General features: G+C 40.6%; 1 protein-coding gene across 1 annotated transcript in view; it reads left to right on the forward strand.

Annotated features, from left to right (window-relative positions):
- Positions 1-24,888, forward strand: part of ZFR2 (zinc finger RNA binding protein 2) — a 76,580-nt gene that overhangs the window by 22,079 nt on the left and 29,613 nt on the right. The window contains exons 2-8 of the mRNA XM_065422178.1: positions 3,353-3,587; positions 4,343-4,457; positions 15,681-15,899; positions 15,996-16,288; positions 18,679-18,861; positions 23,131-23,362; positions 24,414-24,574. Of these exons, the coding sequence (XP_065278250.1) occupies positions 3,353-3,587; positions 4,343-4,457; positions 15,681-15,899; positions 15,996-16,288; positions 18,679-18,861; positions 23,131-23,362; positions 24,414-24,574 (1,438 nt within the window). The remainder of the gene's footprint in view (positions 1-3,352; positions 3,588-4,342; positions 4,458-15,680; positions 15,900-15,995; positions 16,289-18,678; positions 18,862-23,130; positions 23,363-24,413; positions 24,575-24,888) is intronic.

Here is a 24,888-nt window from a genome sequence, read left to right on the forward strand (position 1 = left end):
TTGTCCAGCCTTTCTCCCTTTTTCTCCTCTCTCCCTGATCAGTCCCCAGTTCACTAGTCTCTCATTCTCTCACTTCCAGAAAGGACATACTCAGTTTGAGGAAGAATTTCTTCCTCTGCTTTAGGACTGGTGATAAAAATTCCTTGAGTTTTTCATCACAGTTGACCAGTCTGGTGATAGGAATGAAGGGCTTAATATGCTTGCATGTATATTGTCATAAATCAGTTATAGTGTTGCTGGTTGGAGAAGTCCATTTTGAATTCTTGATGTGTGGCAATAACTTGCATTTATACAATGTGCAACTTTTCATCCAGAAGGATCCCAAAGCATTTTACCAAATGATTATACAGTCCATTTCCAGAAAAAAGTGCACCAACATCTTGGTTTGTGTGCCTGGATGTGGCAACACTGCCTGAAGAAAACTCTTTAACTGAAATTGCAAGGAGAAGTTTGCTAAGTAGAATACAATGAGCGGAGTTGAAATTGGGATAGGATAACTCTGGATTTTAAGGGATTAATTTGTGTAGTAGATTATGCAAAAATTCTTGTAGGAGCTGTCCGAATCCTGGGTAATCCACATATTAACAGTGGTTGTATTGTTGGGCTTACGGTATTGCTGCCAGTTTCATAACTGGTGCAGATATATTTTTGCTTAAGGGTAAAAATTCTCGAAACTGGGAAAACGACTTTTATTTGGTGATAGTTCTGTTCTCATTTTATATAATTTACATTGCCTTTCTGAGTTCTTGTGTTGAAGATGCTTCTAAAATAACCGTTTTAGTGTTCAGGTTGTTTCTAGTTCATCCCTTCACAGTTTACTGGTGAGTGGAAGGAATCTACTTGTTTGTATAGTGATAGATGTTCCTACTGTGGAGTAAATACTAATCCTGCTTTGCAAAGCCCCGATCCATTCATGCTTTTGATCAGGCTTTTGGTCCAAAAAAAAATTGAAATCTCAGGTATTTACACTATAATATATATCATTCTCCTTCACTGTTGACTTTCAACATATTTGTGTGTTACTAGAACCTGTTTTTCTTCATGGTCTTCCTCCTAGTCAATCAGAAATGTCCCACTCTAATGTTTGCGATTAGTCAACATACCCTTTGGGAGACCCTACTTCTTTGATGTGCTAGCGTCGAAAATGAGATTGCTCCAATGAATTTTACACTACTACTAATAGAAGCTGCAAATAAACTATGTCTCTGCTTATTTGTCTTTACCAAGGGGCTATACAGCAAAGAAATACATACTTCCAAAAACTATATTATGTAGCGCTCTCCTATTTTAATAAACATTTTAAACTTCATCACAAAGATGGATTTTACAATGACCAATCTTGGTTGCATATTGATGACCTTTCCTTGTTTGTACTGGAACAATTCATTTACATTATCTGTTTGAATTTTGGGAGGATGGCTTTTAATCATAGTTTTAATTGTATTTTAATTTGCTCTCATTTTGTTGAATAAGCACCCCTTATTTATGTGTGTGTCTATGGATGCTTGATAAATAACCAACCATTGAGAAGGTGTTTGGTCACAAGCATGCTTTATCTTGGTTTCCATTTACATTATCTCTTTCTTTCTCATACCCACACAAATATAAAAGTTTAAAAAATTAGCTATCACCAGTGATACAGTTTTTGTCTTAATTGGTACTTCTGGTGAAGAAGGATGAATGTAACCGCAAAATACATAATCTTATTTCTCACACTATAGAACACTTTCAAATGTACCAAACAGACAGTAGTACAGTATGCACAGTTTGGAGTGTGTATGGGGGAGAAGAAGGCCATCCAGGCTATTTAAAATAAAACAGTAATATTGAGTTCTAAATTCAGTGTGAAGAATATTCTGAAAACACATATGTAGCTCCCATTAATTTTAGTTTTAATGGACAACTGTGATCTTGAGGCATTATAGTACCCAGAATTCCTTGCACTAGAAGTGCAGTGAGAGGAAAGATGGGCCAATGGCTGAAGTGCTAGCTTGTGCTATGGAATAACCAGTTTCAATTCCTTCACCCTCAGACATCCTGTGTGACCCTGGGCAAATCACTTGGTCTTCCGGTGCCTCAATTCCCTATTTGTAAAATGGGTGTAATAGAACTTCCATCCCTGCAAGGGTGTTGTGAAGATAAATGCACGTTAAAGATTGTGAGGTGATGGAGGCCATATAAGTACGTAAGATAGCATATTAGCATATTGCCTCTATAGTATTTCTCTTAGCATCTTTCTCTGGCAGAAGCTTGGAGTGGCTGCTCCAGAAAGAGCCATGTCTAGTTCACTTTTGTCAGAGAGAGATATGTGGTGATGTTGCAAATGGAGAATCCTTCTCTGAAAACAGAGAGTGAGTGTCATGGGAGAAAAAGGTTGCCTGAATATGCGGTTTATCAGTGACTAGATTAGGAACAAGTAGCACTGCTTTAAATTAAGTGGAGGAATTTTAAATAAATTACACTTGGAATTGAGTGCTTCAAAGAATTGCTGGTTCTGTTATTGTCTGTCTTAATGGACACTAAACTTAAATTACTGGGGTCTCCTGGCTTAAATGCTATTGGCTGCACTGTCTTGGTCTTAGAGATTGGTTAGCATTATCTGTTCTAAACCTGTATGGTAACATTTTGATGAGAGCATGTATATTTAAACAATTGTATAGCAGGATATAAAATGACAGTATTTAATATGTGCAGAAAAATGAGATTCATTGGAGAAATAACCAACGATGAAAGGTAAACTGAAGGAACCCAAATTCTGTCATCCTTGGGCCAGATGTTCAGCTGGTTTACGTTAATTAAGGATATGGCCTTTTGTTCTTAGCCCTACAGTTGGATGAAGTTCTGTGTATACCCTAAGTGTGTTAGAGACGAGACATTTTTTTCCCCGTGTTATTTACCCTTGTACTCTAGTACAACGGTTGTGGTACGGAAATGTAATTGGCCGCAGAGCAAGATATATGTTGAATTGGAGGACTTGGAAAAAAGGGTTCAAAATGACTTGTTCCTGGATCAAACCATGGGAATTAATATTCTAAAATCAGGGAATTTAGGACTCTCCCCTTTACCCCAATAAAGCTGCTAGTTGATAAATGATGTCAGATTGTACAGAAATATATTATTAGTACCCCACCTCTTTGCATCCTTCCTTTCTTTATCTGAATTCCAGTTTTGATCATAGTATTGAGTTTCAACATTAACTTTATTTCAGTATTAATCAAAGGATACATATATAATGTGTACTAGCTTGATTGATGAGATGAAAATGTAGTGTCAGATTTTGTGTCAGAAACTTATGCCCAGTTTAAAAACCTTGAGATGCTGTAGACTTTAAATTGTTTGTCTTGTCTTTCAGCACTCAACCTGCTACAGCTTATTCCCACCCAACCACTGCGGCAAGCTACACTGTTCAGCAAGCTCCTGGGGTGGCACATACTGTGACGCCATCTTATGCTCCCACAGTGCAGGCTGCCAGGCCAGTTGCAACTGCTGCCTATGGAGCATACCAATCGCATTCAGGACAGGACTATGGTTATGGAACTCGGCAGCAGGAACCTCCCCCCCAGCCTACTACAACACCAAACTACCAGGTATCAATCCACGAAACCTTTTGGTGACACTTTAATTGGTAACTTATCTGAGCAGCATTTGTCCACGTTAATTGCATCGTATAAATTTTTGTCTGGGAAGCAGAATAAGGCTGGTAATGTATGATTTGTTGTGTGTGGTTTGTTTGTTTTTACTCCATATGTTTCCAATCTTTAATTGAAAAGGGGACAAGGACTGTGTTTTATGCTACATTTGTACAGGCTCAATGGATTCCAATCCTTAATTGGGGTTTCCAGGCACCAAGATAATACAGATATTAAATATAAAATTAATATATTGGTATTAAGGGATTTCTTTCTGATAAATCCTTCAAGATGTTGGACTTGCAGGCTCTAGTATATTTGATACCTTTTTGACTACACATAAAAGCACTACATTTATATATGTATCAGCAAATGCTGAGGGCTCAAACCAAATTACTAGAGAGCCAAAACAGGTACAAATCTAAGAACATACATAGCTTTAATTTCCTAAAGTCTAAGGACTACCAACTTTGAAACAAGAGCTGCAGAATGAAATCTGGGAGGCTTTTTGATTTTTTTTCTATTATAAACTGACTTGTTCTCCCCAGTTGACATGAACGAATGCATAAAAAAAGTTTAGCAATTAATTCGACTCTACAAAAATGGCTATCAATTTGCTAAAGAATGCTTAATTTATCTATTAATTTTTGTAGCATTGGGCTGTGTGTTCATAATTTGGCTTCTTTTTTGTTCTGTTGGAATTTCATATACAGGATGGTTACAGTTATGGACGGTCTACGTCTGCAAGCAGCTATGAGAGCAAACAGTACTACCAGCCAGTTGCTACCCAGCCTCAACACACTGCCACAGACTCGTACTACCAGTCAAGTGAGTGCTACAGGAACCCAGTGTTCACAACTTTAGTGTGTTATTTCAAAGTATGTACAGTACTGGGAGGTTCAAAATGTTAAAGGTTTATTGGCAGCAGGGTATCAGTTGCAGGTAAGGTGTCAAAAGTAGCTTAATTAGACTTTTTAGCAACTTTGGAAAATGCCTTAAATCTTCTCTTAAGGGTGTGGCATTTTCATTTTTTCCAGTTCATTAAATGTCATAACTTGAACACAAATGTTACTTCATACTAATGTTTAAAAAAAAAAAAAAGATTTGTAAGAATCTGAATGCACAAATATTTATCTTCATACATATAAGAAAAAGAGAGCTGTCTACATATGACATGAACTGATAGAGTATAAATACAAATCACAGTGATGACTTGAAACCAAGCTGGAAATACTGGTTCTTATAGAGAATTGGATTTGATAAGAATGTGAAAAGTAACTTATAATATTATACTTTGGAAGGTCATTCCTTTTATGGGTTAAGTACATCTACTCAAATTTCAGGTGAAAAATAATTTACTAGGAGCCCATGAGTAGTTAGAAAAAATCAAGCCCATTCCTCAAGCCTCTGGGTGTATTTTCATATTGAAATATAATTAAATATAAAAAATATACAGCATGCCCTATTTGTAGAGAAAATTATAGTAAAAAATGTAGGGATAGTGTCACATTTTTGTTGAGGACGCAAAAAGCACAAAACTGACTCCTATGCATCTTTGCTTGCACAGACTTTGCTATGAATATAATGGCCATACTGGGTCAGACCAATGGTCTGTCTAGCCCAGTATCCTGTCTTCTGACAGTGGCCAATGCCAGGTGCTTCAGAGGGAATGAACAGATCAGGTAATCATCAAGTGATCCATCCCCTGTTGCCCATTCCCAGCATCTGGCAAACAGAGGCTAGGGTCAGTTCAGAGCATGGTTTTCATCCCTGCCCATCCTGACTAATAGCCATTGATGGACTTATCCTCCATGAACTTATCTAGTTCTTTTTTGAACCCTGTTATAGTCTTGGCCTTCACAACATCTTCTGGCAAAGAGTTCCACAGGTTGACTGTGCGTTGGGTGAAGAAATACTTCCTTTTGTTTGTTTTAAACCTCTTGCCTATTAATTTCATTTGGTGACCCCTTGTTCTTGTGTTCTGAGAAGGAGTAAATAACACTTCCTTATTTACTTTCTCCACATCGGTCATGATTTTATAGGCCTCAATCATATCCCCCCTTAGTTGTCTCTTTTCCAAGCTGAAAAGTCCCAGTCTCATTAATCTCGCCTCATATGGCAGCAGTTCCATACCCCCAATCATTTTTGTAGCCCTTTTCTGAACCTTTTCCAATTCCAATATATATATTTTTTGAGATGGGACGACCACATCTCCACGCAGTATTCAAGATATGGCCGTACCATGGATTTATATAGAGGCAATATAATATTTTCTGTCTTATTATCTATCCCTTTCTTAATGATTCCCAACATTGCTTGCTTTTTTGACTGCTGCTGCACATTGAGTGGATGTTTTCATAGAACTATCCACAATGACTCCAAGATCTTTCTTGCATGGTAACAGCTAATTTAGACCCCATCATTTTATATGTATAGTTGGCATTATGTTTTCCAATGTGCATTACTTTGCATTTATCGACATTGAATTTCATCTGCCATTTTGTTGCCCTGTCACCCAGTTTTGTGAGATCCTTCTGTAACTCTTCACAGTCAGCTTTGGACTTACCTACCTTGAATAGCTTTATATCATCTGCAAATTTTGCCACCTCACTCTTTTTACTTCTTTTTCCAGATCATTTGTGAATATGTTGAACAGTACTGGTCCCAGTACAGACCCCAGGAGGACACCACTGTTTACCTCTCCCTATTCTGAAAACTGACCTTTTATTCCTACCCTTTGTTTCCTATCAGTTAAGCAGTTACTGATCCATGGAAGGACCTTCCCTCTTATCCCATGACAATTTACTTCGCTTAAGAACCTTTGGTGAGGGACCTTGTCAAAGGCTTTCTGAAAATCTAAGTACACTATATCCCTTGGATCAGCCTTGTCCACATGTTTATTTGACTCCCTCAAAGAATTCTGTGGATTGGTGAGATATGATTTCCATTTACAAAAACCATGTTGACTCTTCCCCAGCAAATCGTATTCATCTATGTGTCTGATAATTCTGTTCTTTACTATAGTTTCAACCAACTTGCCTGGTACTGAAGTTAGGCTTACTGGTCTATAATTGACAGGGTTGCCTCTAGAGCCTTTTAAAAAAATTGGCATCACATTAGTTATCCTCCAGTCATCTTACTTCTGGGCGAATTCTGTGCCACTGCGCATGCACAGAATTTATGTCCCCTGCAGATTTTTTTGCTTCCCCGCAGAAAAATGACTTTGACAGGGAAGCAAAGGGAAGCAACAAGAGCAGTCATGAGACCCTCCCCAGCAGTATGTTTCGGGTGCCTAGAGCAGTCAGCAAAGAGGTAAATCACTGTGGGGCAGGGGGCGGGACTGGGGAAGACCCAGCTGGTGGGTCCTACCCTGCGCTGGGCTCAGCTGCTGGTCAGCTGGACTGGGGAGGACGGGACTTCCTCTTCCCCTGCATGGTATCCAGGGCCGGGTCAGACCCACCCCCAGATTTATCCCTTGTCTGTAGGAAGGTCTGCAAACTCTCCCTCCCACGCTTCCTGCACCCATCGCTCATCAGCTGCAGGGGAAGGATCACTGTACAGGGCGCTGCTCCCCCATCTGCCCAACCCCCATGCATCCAGACCCCCTCACGCCCAGACTCTCCTGCCGAGCCTCAAAACCCTCTCCCCTGCACCTGGATGACTCTGACAAGCCACCCGCACCTGGATCCCCACTCTACCAAGCCCCAACCAGCTGCACCTGAATCCCCACCCCACTGAGCCACATTCCCCCAGCATCTGCCCCCCCCCGCTGAGTCCCTCACACCAAGACCCCCCGCCAAGCTCTATCCCTCCCAGACCCCCCTCCTCGCTGAGCCCCAACCACCTTCACCTGGACCCCCTTGCAAAGATGCATTACCATTGCTCCCAGAACCCCCCAACAGACCCCTGTGTATCCAGATCCCCCACTGAGCCACCTGCACCCAGATTGCGTCACACAGAATCCTCTCAACCGACACCTGTAGCCCCTCCCTGCCCCGCCCCCCAACTTGGATCCTGCCTTGCTGAGCCTGCCCGCCCACGCCTGGTGCATCTGGCATGGAGGGGCAGGGTCCTGGGGTGTTTCTGGGGCAGGCCCAGTCCTTGCGCTGTGTCAGGGTTGGGTGCAGCCTCACCACTGAATCTGTGTCCCGGGGGTGGAGCTGCACAGTGATCTCCCACCCCGTGCAGCCAGTGGCCTGTGCTCCCCAGTGCCACGCTGGAGCCTCCACATTTATTTGACAAATAAAATTTGCAGAATTTTGTAGAATTTTAAAATATTATGCGCAGAATTTTTGTTGGAGCAGAATTTTTTTTGGCACGGAATGCCCTCAGGAGTAGTCATCTAGTACAGAAGCTGATTTAAATGATAGGTTACATACCACTTCCATTTCCACCTTAATTGAATTGGTCTCGTTTGCACTGACTCCCCACTTGGTAAGGCAACTCCCATCTTTTCATATATATAGTGCTTACTGTATTTTTCACTCCATGCATCTGATGAAGTGGGTTTTAGCCCATGAAAGCTTATGCGCAAATAAATTTGTTAGTCTCTAAGGTGCCACAAGGACTCCTCATTGTTTTTGCTGATACAGACTAACACAGCTACCACTCTGAAACATACCACAGTTAGTAGTTCTGCAATTTCACATTTGAGTTTCTCCAGAACTCTTGGGTGAATACTATCTGATCCTGGTAACTTACTAGGAATTAGGATTCACTTTAAAACCTGTGAATTCTAAATGTTTGTTTCATTTTTGTGACTGTATAGGTTCCCTCTGGTGGCCAAAATAATAGCTTTAAATTCCCATGGATAACTGAAGTCTCTTTAGCCCACTGGAATAAGTCTGCATGATTCTGTTCATTTTTTGTTATTATAGTTCAAAGGTATTGAGCTCATCTCATGTTGAGAGCATATTTAATATTAAAAATTTGTTTTCTTGCTGCTTTTCCCTTGAGGATCAAATTGGGTCACTATATTTTCAGCACTAGATTATCTTTCTGATTCAGAATTTTTTCATATTTAACTAAGCTAGTTAAATAATTCTATTTAAAAAGCAAATCAAACATACCATAATAAGCATTTTGTTATGAAGTTTTGCTTAAGGGTACTTTTTGGCGAGAGGCTTTTCAAGGGTTCTACAAATCCATGACACACTTAAGGTTTTGGAACCAATTGCTATAGGTAAATGGACATAGGAAATTATTCACATTAAGTCCTGAAGTCCTTTCTCAGAAAAAAATTCTGTCGAAGTTGATGAGAGTTTTGCCTCATTATTCTGGAATCCTTAAGGCCCTGAAGTGGAGTGAAAATGAATACATGTAGGATGATAGTTAAATCAGGCATTTTAAGAACGTAGGATTAGCCATAATGTATGAGAACAGTTGTCCTTCAAGTCTGGTATTCTGCTTGTAGCAATGATTATTTGAAGCTTTAGAAGAAGGCAAAAAAAAATTATAAAACACCCAGTCAATTGCTTGTATTCATGGTCATGAAGGGAGGATTTATTCTTGGCCTCTGCAGTGATCCTTGAAGGATGAAATTTGACTGTCCACATCTTAGCATATGTAACTACAAATTATTATTGGTTATAAATTTTTCCAGATCCTGTTTAAATCCAGCTGCAATATTCAGTTCTCTGGCTTCTTGGGGTAACGAATTTTACAGGTTAACTACATGCTCTGTGAAGAAGTTTCTCATATGTGGGTCCGTCGGTCAATCCAGAAGACTCACTGCTGGGTAGGTCTCTCCCACTCGTCCACAGAGGCAGCTGGCTCGACTTTTTGGTGGCAAGAGGAGATTCTGATAACCAAATGCAATTGAGCTGCCACTGTGCTCAGTGCTAGCTGTATTCTGAAGCACTTTGCTCTTCTTACCTTCTTGGCTGGCTCTTCCAGATTTACTCCCGCTGCTGGGAAGCCATCCCCATCTCTTGAACACTTCTGTTTCCTGCATTCTGTTTTTCCTCTGCTTTGCCAAAGTGGTGGTTGGGCCTCTGACGTGGTACTTCAGAGGAGCTTCTTGGCTGAGCTGGCCCTGCTTCTGCGCCAAAGAAACATTTTGGCTGCAGCAATATCTCTTTATTGACTGTGTTTTTCTCCTCTACCTTGCTTCAGGGAAGATTCCCAGCAATGGTCTTCCTCTACCTTTGCATCAGCACCACTGGGCAAGTCCTCCATTTTGTGATTTCTTTTCCCTCAACTTCATGGTTAGGAGAAGAGCAGATCCGGTAGGGAAAATGCAATCTAGTAGAATTCAGCCGTTTCCACCTTCCTGGGAGTGAGTGTGTGGGGCTGTGATGACAAGGGCCTCTCCAAATGACACAGCAAACTATCTGTTAAAAGTATTGCTGCCAAAGACAGTAAATATGCCAGCAAGTCAACTCAGCAGTGTCTGGCCATCTACTTCCATCCTTCTGCCATCATAGTACACTAAAGTTTTTCCTTCAAGGCCAAATTTTAATTCCATCAAAAACAGCTTGTTATGACCAGGACTTGATGGCGTAGGAATAATTATTTTAAAATTGTTTTTTCATTCTGGAGGGAAAATGTCAGCATCCAATTATTTGAAAGCTGTAATCTCTCCTGAACCTATAGGGAGGAGTTAGGAGATTTTCCATACCCTTTTTCTGGTCATTAGGGACCATTCTCAATTCAGAAAGAAGCAGAGCCACCATTGTTGTGTTCCCCATTCTTGGGTTAAGAGTTAAATGAAGATGAAAAGATGAGAGCTCTTAATCCCTTTCATCCAAAAAGTAATCGCCATCTTTCCTCTTCACCACCATTGCCAAAGAGGAAAGATGGTATGAAGGCAAAAACCAGAAAATCTTAGTAGTTTAGAATTGCTTTTTTTTTAAGCAAACGTGAACTCCTTGACTTGGATGCCAGATGACTCTTGACCGGGATGATTTAGACAACTTCTAAAGTGCAATTCTACTCTGAAATTGAGTGTCTGTGTTATGTACACTTTGTTGGATTCCATGTTTGTGTCTCATTGATTATCATATTTGCTTAGTTTACAAAGGAAAAAAAATACTGTGTGATTGACTGTCAGCTCTGCAAACTCAGCCTGGGCTCTTGGCATGTCTAGTTGGGTTATTTTTTCCCTTTGTGCATTGACAGTAATATATATATATTAGGCCATATTCTGCTCTCAAACCTATGCAACTTTATTAGCCTATGTAAAATTTGCAGGGAGGGCTGTTACGAAATAATATTTCTAAACTGCATAAATTTGATATGGAGACACAATAAACATGGAACTGCATGATGACATTTTTTAGCCACTTTTCAAAATAGAACTGCATTTAAGAAGACAACTTGCACTGAGCAGATAATGCTGACCAAGCATTCTTGTGTTTCAAAAATGCACTCTAGATGAGGAAATCCAAGGGTAATGCGGTATTCACTAGTGTCTTCAGAAAATCATGATTCAGGACTTCACCTGCCAAGAGGTTCCTCAGCAAGGCTTATCTTAAACTCTACAAGCTCTAGGAAGACACATTATCAGATTACAGCTTCTTGGTCCTGGCACATAATTTTAGTAAAAGACTCCATCCATACTGCTGGTTATTAAGGCCTCTAAATTTAAAAAAATGCTAAAGTGAAGAGCAAGAGTTGCCTCGAGCTTCAATTACTTGGCATAGTATTGTTCAAGAATTCTCTGTCGTGGATAAAAAGCTACCTTTGCTTTGAGAGATCTGTCCAAAATAACCAAGAGCTTTCGTTGAGTTATGATGCTTGTTGGGACAAGTTTTTTTCTGACAGATCACTTCTCTGCAATGCTATAGCAAGAAGAAATTTGTAGGTTAGAACGCTGGCCATTGATTTGACTGCTAGCTCAAATCTCACCCAGCTTCATTTGATCTTTATTTAGACGTTCCTGAGAAAAAGAAAAAGCTTTAATAACTCTTCAAAATTGAGCAGTCTCTTCATAACAGCAAGATCATTGGGAGTCATTTTTTAAAATACTGATGTCAATCCTGATATCAACCTCCTGTATTTGTTAGGGCCTGGTCTCAAGTCCTGGTCTTGAAGCCAGGCCCACTGGGTTCTTGGAAAGCAGCCTTGGCCATCACACCACACCAGCTCATCCAATTAACAGGGAATTCACAGACTTGGGTGTACCAGCTTCCAGGGTTCTGCTTCCTGATTGACCACATGATTTTGACTCTGGTTGGTTACTATATGTAAACTTCCTGCTTCCTTTCTGGAGCATCAAGCCATTTCCCATTAGTTGCTACTTGGACCCTGTTTGATTCTGTCTTGTTGCCCCCATCTCATCCTGTCTTTTTGCCTTGTCTGACTCCACCTGCTACTACACTGTACATTTCCCTTGGATTGGATCATCTGGATATTGGACCTCTTGCATGAACTCTGACCACTGACCTGCATGGACATTACAGTATTTATAACCAGCTCTTAATTTTCTTCATGCCTTCAGACATAGGAAATACATACGCAGTCCCTCAACGAGGATGTCCCGGGATCCTTTCAGGAACAGGGCTTCTCGGAGTCTCTTTAATCTGTGCCAGCTCGTGGCCTCAAACTGTTTTGAAGGATTCCTAAAGATGTTTTGGTGGCTAAGTTGATACAACTCAAGACAAAGAGGGACTAGAGGTAATAAGTGAAGGGTATCTGATAGTTTCAGCAAATTCCTCCTTTTTTTCCTCCTTTTCTTCCCCGCAAATTGAACTAAAAAATTAGCAGTGCAACAATGCATTCAGAACTTAGAAAACTAAAAGCAGTAGCTCCAGTCCCTCTCGAAGAACAATGTTCAGGAAACTGTTCCAGAGTTGTGATGTCAAAACGAACTAGAGGCTTTTGCTGGATCTCTCTCTCCTCTGAATTAGGAAAACAAGACTCTGAATGGAACTTTTTTAAATCCAGAAACAAGATGCCAATCGTTGCCTATTTTCCCATCCAAACAATTTTCTCAAATCTCATGGTATTTGTAATGTCCAAATTATGAGATACAGATTTATCATTATCTTGACAATCTCTCAATAAACAAAACAGTTCAAAATGCAGAAAGGCTTGTAAGACTCACCAAGTTCAATACAACTTCTATGGCAGTATGGTTTTACTATCTATCCCAAAAACTCATGGAATTCCCTCACAGAATGATTTCCATCTCTCATCCTTCAGCACTGTAGTCTTACCCATGGACAAATTTCAGTAGTAGTTTTGTCTAATTCAGCTTTATCACAGATCATCAAAAATGATGGTATGGACCATAACTGACTAGAATCTTAGTCCCTTTGTAGAAACTGCTTAACGGGAAATTATTTACCTCTGACCTCTGTAAGCTCTCCTCTGGCAGAACTGGATCATGTGTTGACACTCCCGTGAAAATGGTAGTTCTGGTGTTGGGAAAGTTCCTGGCAGGCAAACCTCATTCAGAGCCACACCAGCTTAAGATGATGAAAATGCCTGTCAAGTTGGGGTGCCCAAGAGAGATGTGAACCCTTGTACTGCAAATGTTCAAAAAGAGAGACTACCCTAAACATAACTGTCTAAAACTCAAAGCAGTTTGTTACTTGAAAATAATGCCCAGTTATAGTAGAGTGATGATGATACTAGGGAGAGCCATGGGTATGTGCACCAACAGGGAGGTACCAAAAGTTGTTAATAAAGGACACAAACAATGAAACTTATTGCAGCTAGCAATCAAAACAACTTCCATCAAAAAAGTTAAACCATCAAGCCATCTGGCTAACCCATCGACTGTCCCTTGAGTACTGGGAGCTGGACCAGACTGTGTTCTGAAATTTATATCAGCCTGGGATGCTCCACACTTGGATCTCTCTGTCTCTCAGACAAACAAGACCACTAAGATCTTCTCAAAGCACCAGAGAGGCTCTTGCCACATGGGCACCACCTTCATCTCATGGAATGGCCAACTCCTGTATACCTCCTAACCAAAGGTGCCAGGAAAAGTCAATTAGACAAAGCAAGAATGGTTCTTAAAGTCACTTTTTGGCCCTGAAGGTTTTGGTTTCTTTACTGGATGCAGAGAACCACTCCAGCTTTCCAACCTCTCTCCTCCGTCCAGATTTTTTGAGGCTGGAATGCTTGGAATCTGAGATTAGTTATCTAGGAAGAACTTTACCTTCTGCTCTTATCAAGGTATATTGAACATATTTTCTCATTTAGTGTAGACTGTGCACTATAGATGTAACACCACTCTCCTGTGAGAGTTATTGGAAGCAGGGATCGAAGCTGGACGTCTGGGTCTTGTTGCACAAGACTTTACTGCTTGAGTTAAAAAGATTCTGCTAATGTCCAAGGCTGTATTAGGCTTATCCACCTCTGTATAACCTAGCCACCACTAGAGGGGGACAGAGCACCATGCCAAGTGGGTGTGGGTTAAACAGACAGCCTCTGGCACCTTCCAGTTCAGCCATATTAGAGTTCCTTATGGCCAGATTCAAGTAAGGCTTAAGCCCTATTTTCCTGTCTATTCCACTTTCAGCACTAAGATGTCTGTCTTCAGGAAGGAAGTTAACAGTAATGCTCCCCATTATTATGTGACATATTCCTTAAAAGCTGTATCTGTTCCCAAGAACATGTCATATATTTTAAATTTGGAATTTAATCTTAGTTCTACAAGCTACAACAAAGCCATCTCTAAACCCTTATCCAAATGGTTTTTTTATATACAATTCCTCAAAACAGCCTTATTTATGTATCCTGTCTCAGCAGATCAAATTTCTCTGTTTGGGAGCATTATCTATCCGAGCAGTATCTGCATATTTTTCCAAACAAAATGGTTCTCAGACCTGCTACAAATGTGCCCATAGGTAATTTGTCTTTCTATCTCAGAGACTGCCTTTCATTCATTTTTGTCCCAGACCAATTCATGCTGCAATTGAAATTGCTGCATACCTTACATGTTTGGAGCACTCTAAAATATTACTTGGGTAGGGCCAAATCATAGAAGTCAGATGCATTGCTTGTCATATAAGGCACCTACAAGATAGGCAAGAAAACCTCAAAGGCTACAATTTTCATATGGATCAGACTGGCAATGAAGCAAGGGTACCTCACACCTAGTAAAGATTCTTTCAAAGGATTCATGATGCACGCGACAAGGCTGAGCTCCTCTTCCTGGACAGAAAGCAATGGTGCTTTGAAGCAGGAAACTTGCAAGGCAACTACATGGTCTATGTGTGTTCTTTCATCCAACACTGGAAAGTTTCATGTCAGTGGATACAGCCTTCAGCCATAGGGTTCAACAAGTTGCGTTTGATATTTGAGAGCTTAATACAAAAATTCTAGTGCATGTGGTGTTCCCTGCCTTCCTTTTGGCCATTATCTTGTTTCTGGCAACATTCATTACCTTACTGCCTGCTAGATCCCAGCAGTGAGTCTTCTGGATAGCTGGATGGTCCTTGTGAATGAGAGAAGAAAATTTTTGGTTTCTCATAGTGGGGACATCCACCAATCCAGAGGAACCCTTCCTAGGTCTAGTTTTTAAAGTATGAATTCTTTTTATAATCATCTACTGTTTTAAGAAGAGAGTGTGTCTTATTTGGTGCATTAAAAATATCTCTTTCCAGTTTTAACCAATTTGTATGAAAGCTTGAGAATAGATCTTCAGGGGTGTCTCCTGTCCTGCAACTGGTTATTGGAGTCTCCCTTTTACACCTGAAATCAGCCAGCTATCTCCAGGGATGAGTGGGTGGAATCTACCCAGCTGTGAGTTCCACTATGAGAAACCAAACTTACAGGTAAGGAAAAAAAAATCTCCCCTCATTTACTGTAGTTTTTAAAATTGCCTGCTATTAATCTGAGTGACCTCATGCTTTTTTATTATGAAAGAATGGAAAAGGGAAGGACTGATCGATTATTCATCTGTATCTTTCACTTCTTTCCAGGCTAATATGTTTTGCAGTCTCTCATCATATAAATTGTACCCAATTGCTATACATTTCCAGTGTCTTGTTTAGCAAATATCTATTATTAGTAAAGAGAGATGACTGTAATAGTTTAGAAGCACATGTATCTGTCTTCAGTTTTGCAAGAGGGTGAGCTTGTGTGTTTGCTTTCTAGGCGCCAAAGGTGGCTACAGTCAATCTAGTGGTATTTATAGTCAGAGCCAGCCACAGAGACAGGTGACTACAATTAAGCCAATTCAAACAGTGAGCGCCACATCTTCAAGCTACAATGCCTACCCAACAGTAACAACTGTTCAGCAGAATGCATCTGCCTCCTCCATCTCCTCGTACACCCCCTCCTCTTCATACAACTCCACTTCTGCATCATACTCTGGTAAGGAGGTAGCTGTCATGCAGGTGTTGCACTGTAATTCTCTTTGTTTAGACTATAACCCTCATAAAATTGCTCCCTTTTCTTTCTGCCTGCTAGGGTCAAATTACTCCAGTTATGATGCCACAGCATACACAGCAGCTAGCACTTACTATCAACCACCTCAGCAGCCCCAGGCCCAGCATCAGCAGCCGCCACCCCCGCCACAACAACCGAAATCTACGAGCTCTTCTTCATGGAGCAGCACAGTGAACAGCACCACCACCAACTCTAGCAACAGCTTCAGCAAAAAAACACCTTTTCAAAACAAACAGCTGAAACCCAAAGGGCCCCCTAAACAGCCTCAGCTTCACTACTGTGATATCTGCAAGATCAGCTGTGCTGGTCCACAGGTTAGCAATCCCCTTTACCCATGTGTCCACTCTATATAACCTGCACTTCCTCCCCAGTCATATAGTTCAGCAGATGATGTCCTATTGATCTGCAGTATGTCCTCTTCAGTGACTTAATGGAAACATCTCAGAAAATAGATATAACCAATCCCCCACTATTGCAGGATGTAATGTTGTGGTTCACAAGCTTTATCTAAGTGTCTGGTTGTTTGCTCGATGTACTGTGAGTTTGGAGGCAAGTGCTGTAGGCTCTCCAAGAACTAGACTGTACAGACTATCTTTCTGTGGATTTTCATTAACGCTCAGATTTTAAGTAGTTAATGCAGGATTATTTTGCTACAACTGCCAGAAATAAACAGTGAAACTATCCTAGGCCCAACTACTATTGACAGTTCCAATAAAGATCAAAACAGTCCCTAACCCTGTCTCCTGGGCTGCCTGGCCGCCTTTCCACAGCCGTTTCCCAGGCTGCTGCCTCCTGCCTCCTGCACCTCTGCTCGTAGGCAGCCAGCCTAGTCTCCCTGACCTTAGTTTGTACTTTTTCAGTTTGTTTGGCATTGTGGAGCTTTCTAGTGGCTGAATGCTGGACTGGATAACATTGCCCTCTGTTGGTTAGCTCCTTTCCCCACAGCTCAGTCAAGGTGTGAGGAAAGATATTTAATAATGAGCCAGCAGGTTCTCTAAGGCTTAAACCTATATAGTGGAAAGTAAATTTGGAACAAGCTATTGACCAAGAAAGTGTTTTTAAGTTTTTATAAACACGGATTTTATTAGACGTGTTTATTAGATATTCCTGTGTAAATGCCTGACTTTTTTTAAAGCCATAATGTCCCTCTGCACTGTTTGTTGTTCTCACTCATTGTGTCTTGTCTCAAATTTAGATTTAGCTACTTGAGGCAGGGGCCTTATTTTTGTGTTTTTACTGTCAGACACCGAGTGCATTCTTGGGGTGCTATTAAAAAAAAAAGAATAGGCTTGAATATAAATCTGAAGTGGTGTTTTTCTGCCTTTGTTCTTGGAATTCTCTGCTTAGCTAGAGCATATAGCATTTAACTGAAGAAGCAGACAGGGTCATTCGGGAGAGAAATTATTGTCCCTTATAAGCTGTCCTACAAGGTTTCAACAAGAGCAATCCTAAGAAATACCATATAGACTTCTGTGGTGGCGTCCTTCTCTTATGGTGACAGTAAAATGTAGCATATCGACAGTCAGACTGTCCAGCTCTGAAAGCATGGGGATTTCTTACACAGCTTAGAGACGCTGCACTATAGTAGTAATATTCTGTCCATTGCTTCTAATTGAATAAAACTGAAGCTAATTATTAAATATTTCTATCATAACATTGCCTAAATCAGGATTGGGCCCCAATGTTTTAGGTACTGTATAAATACAAAGGAAGTTGTCCCTGCTCCAAAATGCTTAGTCTAAAAGCGTCTTAAATCCACTAAAGAGAGCTGCCATTTTAACATGATTATAATAATAATTAATTATAAATAATATAATTATCAATAATTGTAATCAAGCCATGGGAAATGCATCTTGCCATTGGAATGAATGAGAAAATCTGAGCTTTTTAGAGTTTTGTATAGAAAGCTAATTCTTTTAGATTGGCTAATATAGTATTTAATACTACTTTAAAGCTAGCATTGCAAAATTCTGTTTGTCCATTCATCTGGGTCAAACTGTAATTCTTTTTTTAGTGAGTAAGTAAAATATTGGGGTTCTACTTCCCTACCTCCCATTATCATGATGATGATAAAGGGCAGGTGAGTAGATTTGTTCCTGGGCTGGTAACGTTTCATGACCATCTTGTAGGAATGCCATTGTTAAACTCATATATTTAAAAAAAAAAAAAAAGAATATTAGTTACCTTTATAATAATTATGATAAGCTCTGTTGTCTCTTAATTCCGATGGTGACATGTATTCTCTGTCTGCTTCCTACCAAGAAGACCAATCAAATATCAATAAAATAATTCCCTCTGAGAGAGACCAGTTTACCCATTGTATAGTGATAATGAAATGTGCCAGACACTTCTAAAAACTGGTATTAAAAATACTTCAACCATTCTTCCTATTGTCCTGTAAATATTGTGGTTATCTAAGCCTAAATGGGTTTTGTAGTTGGACATTGTCTTCTGGAGGAAGTAATGCACTATATATAAGAATCTGTTTTCTTCACCTGCCTGGGAATGCCTCTAGATGCTGCTGCTGTGAGTGGTGTTAATGAATGGGACACTCCACAAAAAGGCTTTGAGTTGCACACATTTGTACCCTTAAAACTAGACCGATTATGACCTGTCTTTACAGATGAATGGTTCCAAGGAAATGCTGGGATTATATCAGTGTTTCACATTGCTGCTTAGAATGTATTTCCCTGTTTGACTGCAGACTTACCGGGAGCACTTGGAAGGACAAAAGCACAAAAAGAAGGAGGCAGCTCAGAAGACAGGTAACCTGGCAAACTGTGGCCCTCGTGGGGTGCAGACTCAGCTTCGATGCGAGCTCTGTGATGTCTCCTGTACAGGAGCAGATGCATATGCAGCACATATCCGGGGAGCGAAGCATCAGAAGGTATGAGAGCTCAACAGGACCATGGACATTTCATGCAGACATATAGTGTGGAATATCTGATTACAGAGGATGCTGGTTTTCTAAAAATGTTCACAGTAGCTCACGGATATCCAGGGAACATTTCTGATTAAAAAAGTTGAAGTAGAAATATATCCAACACTTCAAGATTTGATTGCAGTAGATGACTGGCTATCCAGAAACTGCTTGACCACAAAAGACTACAGCACCACGTTGCTTCAACACTAAGCAGTGTACTTGGTACAGTAATACCAGAAACTCAGCTATCATAGAACCATGGGACTGTAAGGGACCTTGCAAGGTCATCTAGTCCAGTCCCCTGCACTCATGGCAGGACTAAGTATTATCGACCATCCCTGACAGGTGTTTGTCTAACCTGCTCTTAAAAATCTCCAATTATGGAGATTTCACAACCTTCCTTGGCAATTTTTTCCAGTACTTAACCGCCCTGACAGGAAGTTGTTCCTAATGTCCAACCTAAACAGGGGGTTGGACTAGATGACCTCCTGAGGTCTCTTCCAACCCTAACCTTCTATGATTCTAAACCACCCTTGCTGCATGCAGTTTAAACTGATTGCTTCTTGTCCTATCCTGAGAGGTTAAGGAGAATAATTTTTCACCCTCCTCCTTGTAACAACCTTTTCTATACTTGAAAACTGTTATCGTGTCCCCTCTGTCTTCTCTTCTACAGACTAAAGAAACCCAATTTTTTCAATCTTCCCTCATAGGTCATGTTTTCTAGACCTTTAATCATTTTAGTTGCTCTTCTCTGAACTTTCTCCAATTTGTCCACATCTTTCCTGAAATGTGGTGCCCAGAACTGGACACACTACTCCAGTTGAGACCTAATCAGCGCGGAGTAGAGCGGAAGAATTACTTCTCGTGACTTGCTTACAACGTTCCTGCTAATACATCTCAGAATGATGTTTGCTTTTTTGCAACAGTGTTGCACTGTTGACTCCTAGTTAGCTTGTGGTCCACTATGACAACCAGATCTGTTTCTGCATTACTCCTTCCTAGACCGTCTCTTCCCATTTTGTATGTGTGCAACTAATAGTTCTTTCCTAAGTGGAGTACTTTGAATTTGTCCTTATTGAATTTCATCTTCTTTTCTTCAGACCATTTCTCCAGTTTGTCCAGATCATTTTGAATTTTAATCCTATTCTAAAAAGCACTTGCAACCCCTTCCAGATTTGTATTGTCCACAGACTTTATAAGTGTACTCTCTATGCCATTATCTAAATCATTGATGAAGATATTGAACAGAACCAGATCCAGAACTGATCCCTGCAGGATCCCACTCGATATGCCCTTCCAGCTTGCCTGCGAACCACTGATAACTACTCTTTGGGAACGGTTATCCAACCAGTTATGCACCCACCTTATCGTAGCTCTACATAGGTCGTATTTCCCAAGTTTGTTTGAGAGACGCTCGTGCAAGACCGTATCAAAAGCCTTACTAAAATCAAGATATTACCACATCTGCTGCTTCCCCCCTATCCACAAGGCTTGTTACCTAGTCAAAGAAAGCTATTAGGTTGGTTTGGCACGATTTGTTCTTGACAAATCCATGTGGACTGTTATTTATCACCTTATTTTCTAGGTGTTTGCAAATTGATTGCTTAATTATTTGCTCCATTATCTTTCCTGGGTATTGAAGTTAAACTGACTGGTCTATAATTCCCTGTGCTGTCCTTAAGAACATAAAAACGGCCCTACTGGGTCAGACCAAAAGTCCATCTAGCCCAGTATCCTGGCATTGGCCACTGTCGGAAGACAGTTGCCCCAGAGGGAATGAACAGAACAAATGATGAAGTGATCCATTCCCTGTCGCTCATTCCCAGCCTCTGGCAAACAGAGGCTAGAGACAGCATCCCTGCCCATCCTGGCTAATAGCCATTGATGGACCTATCCTCCATTAATTTATCTAGTTCTTTTTGAACCCTGTTATAGTCTTGGCCTTCACAACATCCTCTGGCAAAGAGTTCCATGGGTTGACTGTGTGTTATGTGAAGAAATACTTCCTTTTATTTGTTTTAAACCTGCTGCCTATTAATTTCATTTGGTGACCCCCTAGTTCTTGTGTTATGAGAAGGAGTAAATACACTTCCTTATTTACTTTCTCCACACCAGTCATGATTTTATAGACCTCAATCATATCCCCCCTTAGTCGTCTCTTTTTCAAGCTGAAAAGTCCCAGTCTTATTAATCTCTCCTCATATGGCAGCAGTTCCATACCCCCAATCATTTTTGTAGCCCTTTTCTGAACCTTTTCCAATTCCAATATATATATATTTTTTGAGATGGGACGACCACATCTGCACGCAGTATTCAAGATATGGCCGTACCATGGATTTATATAGAGGCAATATAATATTTTCTGTCTTATTATCTATCCCTTTCTTAATGATTCCCAACATTCTGTTTGCTTTTTTGACTGCCGCTGCACATTGAGTAGATGATTTCAGAGAACTATCCACAATGACTCCAAGATCTCTTTCTTGAGTGGTAATAGCTAATTTAGACCCCATCATTTTGTATGTATAGTTGAGATTATATTTTCCAATGTGCATTACTTTGCATTTATCAACACTGAATTTCATCTGCCACTTTGTTGCCCAGTCACCCAGTTTTGAGAGATCCTTTTGTAGCTCTTCGCAGTCTGCCTGGGACTTAACTATATTTAGTAGTTTTGTATCTTTTGCAAATTTTGCCACTTCACTGTTTACTCCTTTTTCCAGATCATTTACTAATATGTTGAATAGGACTGGTCCCAGTACAGACCACTGGAGGACACCACTATTTACCTCTCTCCATTCTGAAAACTGACCATTTTTTCCTACCTTTTAACCAGTCACCAATCCACGAGAGGACCTTCCCTCTTATCCCATGATAGCTTTTGTAGCCCTTCGCAGTCTGCCTGGGACATAACTATCTTGAGTAGTTTTGTAACATCTGCAAATTTTGCCACCTCACTGTTTACCTTATTTCCCTTTTTATAGATTGGCACTGTATTTGCCCTTTTCCAGTCCTCTGGAATCTCCACAGCCTCCTGGGCAGGGTTAGGGGGGCAAAGTAGCGCCCCCACGCTGTTGCTCCTGGGCGCCCCACCTTGGTGTTAATTGTTGGGGCCGCCAGCAGGGGTTGGGCCCTGCCCACCTCTGGAGACACCTGGGCACAACACTGGAGGAGCAGACACCCAGTGAGTTCCCCACCTTCCCAGGGGTGGTGGGGCTCAGGCTTTGGGACTCAGCCCTTGGGTGGCAGGCTCTGGCCTTGGGGCTTCGGGCTCTGGCTGCGTGGCAGCAGGCCCCAGGCTCCGACGGCAGGGCTTCAGGCTCTAGCCCCCCACTGCCTCCCCTGACCCCCTATCCAGGGCTTAATTTGTCCCCGGGCTTGCCAGGGTTGAGTAAGTCTGCTGTCAAAAGTGATACTTGTATGTTAATATCACTTTTCACAATGGACTTACTAGCTAGCAATAAATAAATTACAATGATTTGGACATGTCTATGTGCATATTTATTTGTTTTTCCTAAAGCTTAAATAAGTATTTTAGGAAAAAGTGTGAGAGGGGCCACCAGCAAGAGTTGGTGGCCGCACTCTGAGGCCACCAAAAAAATTTTATGAGAACCCGAATGTATTTCATCTTCTCTTTCTTCTTTCTCACCCTCCCTAGGAATGGTGACAGGCTTTTTGGTGCAACTCATGCTTAATGCAATTTGTTTTTCCTCTCTTTTGAAGATACCTGTTTTCTAGTTTTGATTCAGCTGGGAAGAGGGGGAGAGATGGTTTTTCATTCTTTGAAAGTTTCTTGTTAAAGTCTCTACACTGAGACATTTCCCAACAACAGTTCTCCCTGATCACTCGCAAGTTCTGTAATCTGTTCAGAGAAGACCTGGCAGTTGAGGCACTAATGTCTGTTATGCTCTGCCATTCTATAGGCGTGCATGCCACCTGGTGGGAAAATAGTTTAACACTTTTCAAATATTTTGCTACGGAGTACTGCTCTGTCTTTCAGGACCTCCTACAAAATTGTAGATCTGTTATAAATATAATATTACAATGGAGCAATTCATCTCATGTGTGTTTGTAGTATCACTTTGTTTTATTATATATTTTTATTGGGTGTGGAGATTACCCCGGTCTTTCTGTAAATTTATACACTTCACAAGGAAAAGTTTTGTAGTATTGCTGTTAACTTCTGTCCCTTTTTACTCCTGCTCTTTCATATGACCACTGCATGTATTTCAGGTGGTTAAATTGCATACTAAATTGGGGAAGCCCATCCCTTCAGTAGAGCCTGTAATAGTGAACTCTGGTTCAGGTCCCACCATCGCTGCAGCAAGTAAGCCAGCTGCCCATGCCCCTACAGCTACATCTGTTACACCAACAAAACCAACAGCTGTAGCAACTAACAGTGCAAGCAACATAAGCAAGCCAGTGCCAGTGAAGAAACCTGTTGCATCCAAGATAACATTTTCAGGTATGTCTCCTTAAAATCCATTTTTAACTGTCTTGTTTTTGATGTATTGTCTAAAATCCGTCACCTCCTATAGGAATGACAATTTGTTTAAAATGTATGATTCTTCCAAATGCTTGCAGGTGGGGCCTTTTCATGTTCCCATCATTGTCCAGGAAAACCGACCCAAGGAAAAGTAATTGTACATCAAGCTCCTTAAATTACTCTGAAAAAGGTTTTTTATTTTTTAACCCCTTGGCTTCTAAAATCTAAAACTGCTTTCATCTTCTCCCTCTGCCTCCAAAAGTGTTCCAGAAACAGAACAGGGATTTTTGTGTGTTTCTGTACAAATCTGATGGCTTCCATATTTGCTTATTTTTTTCTTTTGAATCTTGCTATGAGGAAATAGAGGGAGGGCTTCTGTCTGAAAGTTGCATTGCCTGGCTGTAGTATTTTAGCAGAATATCAAACACTGGCAATTATATGTTGTTGAAATCTGTAGAAATACTTTTTAATCTTGACATTAAACTGATTTTTTTTATATCTCACCATTGAGCCTTTGCCTCTTTAAATTTTTATATATTTAACTTAACCTTTAAGAACTGTAGTTATTGAAGTTCAGGTGTGTCACTTGTTCTCTTTCAAAACAATTGCTACTATTACAAGAACTTCCTTACCTTTATAGTAGTCTAGTCTGCTCATTCATAGTAGATGATGTTTGTTTTAAACTTAACTATTGGTCATAAGAGAGTGAAGACTTGTAGTCTGAATGGAAGGCTGATAAGAAAAACTTCCACTTGACTATCCATGTCTAACTTTTAATTATTACTATAGATATGTGTTTTTTTGGTGTCATAGAAATTGTATAGTAGAGCCATAAATCTTATCCAGCTATATTTTTGGCAGCTGCCATAATGACTACAGGACTAGCCGAGGGATATGTCATTTGGCATTATAAAGAGAAATTAACAATGACATGATGGATTTGTAATACAGGTGCTGATAATGAGGATAAGGATATTTTCACAGATTGTAAGAAATCAGGTTGGTTATTAATCCAGCTCTCTCTATTCAGGGACTAATAAACTTCAGGCAACAAGCATCAAATTGGAGGAAGTGAAGGTGATGCAACCAAAATCAGAGCTACAAAATGAACAGTCCACGCATGATGGCTCTGGGGATGGCCCAGGGGGTTTATTTGACGTACAACCTGTGGGACATGACTATGTGGAAGAGGTAATGCTTGATCACTTTTTTTCACAAATCACTCACAAGTACAGCTGTATAATGTCCGGTTTTGAAGTTCAAATATACTTAAAGCATGTACAAGGGCACTACCAAATTCATGGCCATAAAAAACGTGTCACGGACCATGATATCTGGTCTCCTCCTCCCTCCCGCCCCGGTGCAGTCTGGTCTTTTGTGTGCTTTTACCCTATACCAGCAGTTCTCAAACCATAGCGACCCAAGGACCCCCACTTTGATTTTTCACAGAACCCCAAGCCCACTGCTCAACCCCAGGCTCCCGCCCCCACTCCACCCCTTCCTCC

Source organism: Emys orbicularis, chromosome 24 (genome assembly GCF_028017835.1).
Source record: "Emys orbicularis isolate rEmyOrb1 chromosome 24, rEmyOrb1.hap1, whole genome shotgun sequence".
Taxonomy (NCBI): Eukaryota; Metazoa; Chordata; order Testudines; family Emydidae; genus Emys; species Emys orbicularis.